The 8,478-nt window shown below is 54.4% G+C and overlaps 1 protein-coding gene across 1 annotated transcript in view; it reads right to left on the bottom strand.

The window, feature by feature from the left end:
• GRAMD4 (GRAM domain containing 4) overlaps nt 1-8,478 on the bottom strand; it is a 108,070-nt gene that overhangs the window by 39,889 nt on the left and 59,703 nt on the right. Inside the window, exon 4 of the mRNA XM_032137975.2 lies at nt 5,320-5,440. Coding sequence (XP_031993866.1) covers nt 5,320-5,440 — 121 coding nt within the window. The remainder of the gene's footprint in view (nt 1-5,319; nt 5,441-8,478) is intronic.

The following is an 8,478-nucleotide window of genomic DNA, read 5'->3' as shown; positions in this document are numbered from 1 at the left end:
GGATAAGGATAAGTAGATGGATGGATGGATAGGTAAGAGAGGCAGACAGACAAATGTGGTAAAATATTAACCTTTGGGGAATAACTGGATGAAAAATATACAATAATTCTTTGTATTATTTTTGTGACTTTCCTATAAGTCTGAAATCACGTCAAAATTTAAAAGAAAAAAAGCCATCTCTAGAAATCTAAGGTGAAAAGAAACAAATGCACCCAACTCTGTACTGACTTGATAACACAGCCTCAAAGGAAGGAAAAAGTCTTGCCAGTGACTGTCAAACTCCATAATCTGTACCTTTCTACTGGGACAAGCCCTAAGGACAAAAGAACTAGAAACAAATAGAGACTGCATTGAGTAATCTTGTGATATCTTATTTTAAGATTGTGTGTATTATCAAGGGATCAAACAAATGTGTAATGCTGATGGTGTTCACTGACAACCAAGATTTCAGCAAAACAAAGATACAATAAAAGTCTGATGAGGTTAAACAGGCACTTAGGAGGCCTGGATGTGAATTCCAATAGAATTATCTGTATGAACTCCTCAGGCCCAAGCCCTGTCCACTGAGAAGGTTCAGACAGGACAGGTCACCAGCGGCCATAAATGCCCCAGGATCCCCATGGAGTGTGTCAATGTCAGCTTCCACCAAAAGGCTTTATTTCAGAAATGGTCAATTCCAGGACTGGGGCAGGAAATGCTGGCGATGAGCCTGGGATATCTGGTCACACCGAAAAGCAAGGAATCTCTCAGAGACAACAGAGTTGTGTCAAAAGGACTCTCAGAAGCCAACTGAAAGAGGCCCAGAGGCAGAACTATTTGAGCATTAATCAGATACGAACCAGAATGATCAAAACACACCAAATATGTTTACATTCACTGTCTCATGAGAATACCAAAAACCCCAGGAGAGCCCAGCACCCTCTCTGGTGGATGCTCTCAGAAGAGAATGCAACTCATTATTTTGAAAACTGGAAGATGAGGGGGGAATCCAACCATGCACCCTGCCCCTTGTCTATGAACTACTCCTCAGCGGAGCCAAACGGCAGACAAAGGGAAGTTTGTTTTTGGAAATGTGTCAGCTAACAAATGGAGGGAGAATGGCGGAAGTAGAAAATGACCATTCTGCAACCTCTAATGAAACGATGGCTCTGAGCAATAATCATCAAAGCTGTGACATTAAACAGAGACTGCCTCATGGAAGCACACAGCAGCATCAACAGAGGGATCGTCCCCCGAGGGTCACCCAATCCCGCCACAACCAGGAAGCACAGGGTATGGACCACGTTAGGCCACCTTCAGCACAGTCCAGAGCAGAGACTGTCCAGCAGGTGACCGGGTCTACCAAGAATAAAAAGTGTGATGCAGAGAACCTGCAGGGTCAAGACTGGAGAGAGACACCACCAAGCACAACACACCAACCTCATCTGACTCTTCATTCAGAGAGAGCTGCAAAGCAATCTGAGAGCTCATCAGGGAAATGTATTTATTTACTTCCTTCCTTCCTTCCTTATTCATCTATTTAGAGATGGGGCTGCACACAGTGGCTCACACCTGTAATCCTAACACTTTGGAAGCTCAACGCAGGCGGATCACCTGAGGTCAACAGTTCGAGACCAGCCTGGCCAACATGGTGAAACCCCATCTCTATTAAAAATACAAAAACTACCCAGGCATGGAGGTGCGTGCCTGTAATCCCAGCTACTCAGGAGGCTGAGGCGAGAAAATCGCTTGAACCCGGCAGGCAGAGGTTACAGTGAGCCGAGATCGCACCACTGCACTCCGGCCTGAGCGACACAGTTGAGACTCCATCTCTAAATAAATAAATAAATAAATAAATAAATAAATAAATAAAATTAAGGGATGGGGTCTCGCTCTGTCATCCGGGCTGGAGTGCAGCAGCTCCATCCCTTTCAGGGAAATTTGAGCTTAAGTTGGACAGCTGATGATATTAACGAAAAGCTGTTTGCTTTTTTCAGTTGTGATATTAGACTCATGGCTTTTGTTTTTAAAACACACTGAGCTACCCACTGAAATATTTTACAGCTGAAATGAGAGGATGCTGGCTGGGATTTGCTCCAAAACATCGGCAGGGGGCGGGGGGCTGGGGCAGGGGGTTAGTGGGCAGGGAGAGGGCGTGTTGGGGAAGCCTGCCTGGTCCGGAATCTTGCTTGGAATCTTGTTGCGGCTAGTGGTGGGTTTCAACCAGGGAGGCCCATGACACCCTTTGCTCCATTTCTGGATACATTTTAAATTTTCCATAATTAAAAAACAATCCCCGTGCTCACCACCCCACAGGCTGTCAGAGTTGAACCCAACACTTTTACTTCATGAGCTACCAAGGGGTAAAAGCAAATGCTCCTTTGGCAAATGCTGAGGACAGAGTCACAAGTGCTGGTCCAGGGACGCCAGCAGCTCTGTTCGTGACCAGGTGGCGTCATTTCCTCCGGGATCTGCTAGGCCCCAGAGAGGCAGCCCTGTGGGTTCAGCTGACTCCATTTCGCAACTTTGTTCTCAAAAAAGTCTCAAAGTGAATGTGCCTGGACAGGCGTCCCTCCATCCCTCCACCCCACATGCCAGCTCACCCCTTCTCCTGAAGCTTCCCGGGCCCCAGCAGAGGATCCCTGTTGATGCTCACAGATCCTTCCCCTGCACCAAGAGCACCTGCTCCCTGAAAGTGAAACACTGACCCCCTGCCCCATGACTGAAAAACCGTCAATATTCAACCACTTGGACTCACAGAAAGGCAATTCGTGAGGTTCAGCGGATAAGGCAGCCTCTGGTGGTTGATGACTTAACTAGGGTCTGCCGAGCTATGCTCTCCAGGCCAAATAGCACACCCTCCATGCACAGGCCCAGCTGGACAGTCAACCAAGGGCCAGCCCCCCGCCACCACCCAGGGAGAGCCCAGCCTCTCCATTCTCAGAGATCCATCAACTCCAGTGGAGCCACCACTGCAGGCTGGCGAGGTCGCAGGCGGCAGGTCACCAGGACGGTCATCGGGAGGACTGAACCCTGTCGGCAGCCCATGTGGGCCAGCCCTTCTCTGCCCAAGCTGGCTCTATGCAACCTAAGGCTCATGGGGAGACCGAGTCACTCCACACCACAGCCATAGTGTGTCACCAGAGCTGTCCTCAGAACGACCAGTGTCCAGTCCTCAGGGGCCCCAGAAAGCTGTCAGAGTACAGATGGACATACACATGTGTACACACACGGTTAATACTGCTGCACATGGGCATGCACACGCACATACGGTTAATACTGCCGCAAATGGGCATGCACACGCACACACGGTTAATACTGCTGCACATGGGCACGCACCTGCACACATGGTTAACCACCACTGCACACGGGCATGCACACACACACACAGGGTTAACCACCGCTGCACACGCACACGCACACAGGGTTGACTGCTGCACACGCACACACAGACCACTGCCGCACACGCACACGTACACACAGGGTTAACCACTGTCACACGCACACACACAGAGTTAACTCCTGCTGCACATATACACACAGGGTTAACTACCGCCGCACACACACACACACACACACACAGGGTTAACCACCACCACACATGCACACACACACCGGGTTAACTACCGCTGCACACGCACACACACAAACACAGGGTTAACTACCGCTGCATACACACACACAGAGTTAACCACCGCCGCACATGGGCACTCACAGGGTTAACTACTGCTGCACACGCACAAACACACACACACACTGGATTAACTACCACTGCACACATGTGCACACACACTGGGTTAACTACTGCTGCACACGTGTACGCACACACATACTGGGTTAACTACCACTGCACACGTGCAAGTATGTGCACACACAGGGTTAACCACCACCACCACACAAGTGTACGTACGTACGTGCATACAAAGGGTTAACCACCACCACACACGTGCACACACACACAGGGTTAACCACCACTGCAAACAGGCACGCATGCATAGGGTTAACCACCGCTGCACACATGCACACACACACACACATACGGTTAACTACCACTGTCCATATACACATGGTTAACTACTACCATGGTTAACTACTCACACGCATGCATACACAGAGTTAATCACCACTGTACATACACACACACACATACACTCACTCATGCACACACCGTTAACCATAGCCACACAAACATGAGCACACCGAGTTCATTACGCCGTCTAAGCACACACAGTCCAGTGCCATACACACACAGGCTCACTATCACGCTCTGGCCTGTTGCCAGGTGAACGCACAAGGCTGTGTGGACCGGCCTTGGACCCTTGAGCACCAGGTGAGTGCACAGACATGAGAGCACTGCTAACCAACGACAGGGCACCCAGATGACAGTCCTTCTGGCAAAGGCACTGGCTGTCTGGTACACAGCATGGAAGAGACCCTCGCTGGGCACGACACCCAGAAGGGAGTGACCTGGGCACCCCGGTCCTAAGCCCCTGCCTGTCACAAATGGGGGCTCCATGTGGTTCACAAGTGACTGGCTCTGGACACACAGGAGCGTAATAACAACAATTCCACCACAGTGCCAGCTGTGAAAACCACACGCAGCAGGGTCGCTGGCAGGAACTTTGGGACTCATCTGCCTGGCACTGTCTTACTGGCAAGTGGCCTCTTACCAGTCAGGCATCACCTTGTGAACCCTCTGTGCCTCAGTTTCCACATCTGGACAACAGGGAGGACACAGGTGGGGAGAGAGGCTCAAGAGCGATACACCAAGTGGGGCCAAGCCTGCGAGCCCCTCCGGTAAGAATCTCTGCCGTTCTCACTGCTGCAGAGTCCAAAGCCCAGCAAGCCAGGCACGCCTGGCCAAGGCCAGTGGATGCCAGAGCCTACTGCCCCACCTCCCTCCTGGACACACAAACCAACCAGAACAAACATAAGATTTCAGAGTCCTTCCAGAAGCTCTGAAAAAGTCCGAGCTACCCATTGGGAATGCAAGGGACCAATTCACTAAAATAATTACAATTTTCTCGGAACATTTCACGCCTTTTCCCCTGAGACTCTCCTTTACCCCACAGAGGAAAGGCCCCCACGCCCCCAGCCCCTGCGGAGCAACCTTGAGTGCCGGCTTAGCAGGGCCGCAAGGGAGGCTCAGACGCAGAGACAGAGGCTGTGCCGGGACCACCCAGCCCGAAGGGCCACGCCGGAGCCACAGCTGCCCAGGGCTCGCGTCCAGCGATGGAGCTGGCGTGGGTCTCACCAGACCCAGGGCAAGACAACATCCCCCATCTCAGCCACCCCTCACCCACCTTGTCCCATCCCCTCCAAGCGCTTTCTGGTACTCACGTAAGAAGTGTTTTTCCAATAAGGCAATTTCCAGGTGACCTTTGATCTCATTCAGTCGATCAAACTCTGTCCGGTTGAAGTCCTGGACTCCTGTGGCCATGATGAGGGTCCCTGGACCAGCCTAGAAGAAAAACGCCAAAAGCTCAGAGGGGCCACCTGTGGCACCCTGGGTCTGCACCACTCGGTTCCCCCAGAGGTGCCCAGGGGCCCCAGGATGGCAGCAGTGGCATGTGAAAGGGACCAGCAGCTACAGTCTCTGGACATGGGGACGACGCAGCAGTCAGATGGGGCGACGGAGCCCCCAGCATAAGACCCATATCTGTCTACCCAGCCCCCTCTGTTGGGGGCAGGGACATCTCAGAGAATGTGGATATCCTCAGAGTCCCTGTAAGGCTGGCTTTAAGAAATATCTTAAAACTGGAGGCTGAGGAGAGCCTCTGCCTGGCCACCCATCGTCTGGGAAGTGAGAAGTGCCTCTGCCGGGCCACCCATCGTCTGGGAAGTGAGTAGCGCCTCGGCCCGGCCGCCCCGTCTGGGAAGTGGGGAGCGCCTCTGCCCGGCCGCCCCGTCTGGGAAGTGAGGAGTGCCTCTGCCCGGCCACCCATCGTCTGGGAAGTGAGGAGCGCCTCTGCCTGGCCACCCATCGTCTGGGAAGTGAGGACTGCCTCTGCCCGGCCACCTATCGTCTGGGAATTGGTGAGGAGCGTCTCTGCCTGGCCGCCCCATCTGGGAAGTGGGGAGCGCCTCTGCCCGGCCGCCCCGTGTCTGGGAGGAAGTGAGGAGGGCCTCTGCCCGGCCGCTCCATCTGGGAGGTCTACCACGGAGGCCAGAAGCAATGTGGGGGCTGGACGTGGTGGCTCACGCCTGTGGTCCCGGCACTCTGGGGGGCGAGGCGGGTTGATCACTTCGGGCTAGGAGTTCGAGACCAGTCTGGCCAACTTGGCGAAACATGAAAAATACAACAGACAAACTAACCAACCAACTCAGTGACAACAAAACAGGTCTACCCTGGAGTCATACTCTAATTTTTTCAATTTTCCTCCCTTTGTGATCCTTTATCCCACTTTCTTTTTCTTCCTCTTCCTTCTCCCTTTTCTTTGTCAAATAGAGGATTGAGTTATTATCACTGATCCATATAAAGTCCCTCTCTCATTTATTTTAACTCCCACCCCCCATTTCTATTCCCCGACTTCCCATGTGCAACCTTCCTAATATGTTTGATACGCATCTTTTTGTTTGTATGTATTTTTAGAAAATGTTTATTGTTTTTTGTGTGCAAAAAAAATTAATTAAAAAAAAACAAACAAAAAAAAAACTGGAGGCCGGGGACGGTGGCTCACGCCTGTAATCCCAGCACTTTGGGAGGCTGAGGTGGGTGGATCACGAGGTCAGGAGATCGAGACCATGGTGAAACCCCGTCTCTACTAAAAAATATGAAAAATTAGCCGGGCGCAGTGGCGGGCACCTGTAGTCCCAGCTACTCGGGAGGCTGAGGCAGGAGAACGGCAAGAACCCGGGAGGCGGAGCTTGCAGTGAGCTGAGATCACGCCACGGCACTCCAGCCTGGGCGACAAAGCAGGAAACTGGATGAGTGGCGCTAAGTCTCTTGATGGTTGTGATCCTGATCTCCTTGGGCTGCAGAGGGAAGAAAACCCTGGAACTGTGCTGGCCGCGTATGTCCAGCTGGCCGTGCCAGAGCCAGGCCCTCACACCTGAGCGGAGGCTGCGGGCACCTCCACGAGCCACACTGAGTAGATCGGAGAGACTGGCCCCCGGGCAGAAGGGTCTCCCGAAACGAAGGTGAGCAAACCAAACAGCGGCCTCGTCGTCCTGTCTGCTCCAAGAAAACCCCAGCTCACAGCCCCAGCGAGCCAGGACGGGCTCGAGTTACAGGCCACGGCTGCCTGATGCCTGTAGCCCAGGGACTGGGCACAGGCGGCCGTTCCACATCCTGCGGATAGGACAGAAAGCAGGGGCCACGCCTGGCACAGCCAGCCCTGCCTGGGCCCCACACTGGATGCCACACAGTCACCCTCCACGTTGCATCCTGCCGGGGACCTGGTGAGGGACAACATACGAGTGAGCGCCCCACCACATGACGGCAGGGACCCGATTTCTCCAGCTGGGTCCTCAGACTTCCCCCTCCAGAGCCAGGTAACGGGTGTGCGGCTTCAACAAGGCCACCCGGAGCAGCGCCGCAACGGCTCCTCGCACATGTATCACCCACGCTGTGGCCACAGCCCAGGAAGAAGGCGCTGGCTTCGGAAACCAGCAGCTTCTGGGTAGGGCACTCTGGCTGTGGCTGCCCCGTTCTGGGTGCCCGACCTCCCACACTTTCAGCTGCTCTGGTTGCTGGGGCAAGAGTTCCCAGGGCGTGAGCGGAGGCAGGGTGATTCCATCCGTCCTGCCCGCTGGAGGGGCCCTGTGGGTGCTGCTTGGGGTCTGTCCCAGCACTGACAGATGAGGAACAGACATGGAACGCCTGTTCCGGGAGGCCAGCAGAGCCCAGGTGCTGGGAGCTGGGATCCCACAAGCACCCATCCAGGAGGACAGAAGCTCCAAAAGAGTCCCGAGGAGGTCACACAACCCCACCTGTGCTCCAGCTTACGCTGGAGACGTGGGTCTGGGGCTCCAAGCTGACCCTGGAAGCTCGAGACGCAGGTGCCACCAGACTAGGACCCCAGCTGGGGCCCCAGGACAGACCCCAGGGGCTAAACGTCCCCATGAAGGTGGCTCTGACATAGACAACCTGGAAAAGGTTCACCTGAGCGGGCAGGGGCCTGGGTGCCCCCACACGCAGCCAGGAGGAGGCACACTGCAAAGCCTGCAGCTGGACCCCTGCACTGCCCTCGGCTGTTTCTCTCCAATCCTCATCTTTCAGACACAGACCCTGGCATGTTTCAGACAGAATGAGAACTTGCCTGGGACCTGCTCCAGAGTCATCCAGTGGCCAGGGGCGGGGGCAGGGAGGACACAGCCCCCCAGGACAGGAGTGGCCAGCGATGGGGGCAGGGAGGACACGGTCCCCGAGGACAGGAGTGGTCAGGGGCGGGGGCAGGGAGGACACAGCCCCCCAGGACAGGAGTGGTCAGGGGCGGGGGCAGGGAGGACACAGCCCCCCAGGACAGGAGTGGTCAGGGGCGGGGGCAGGGAGGACAC

This window comes from Hylobates moloch, unplaced genomic scaffold (genome assembly GCF_009828535.3).
Source record: "Hylobates moloch isolate HMO894 unplaced genomic scaffold, HMol_V3 SCAFFOLD_19, whole genome shotgun sequence".
Lineage (NCBI taxonomy): Eukaryota > Metazoa > Chordata > Mammalia > Primates > Hylobatidae > Hylobates > Hylobates moloch.
Note: the sequence above shows the minus strand (reverse complement) of the source record. Positions and strands in the feature narration are given on the sequence as shown.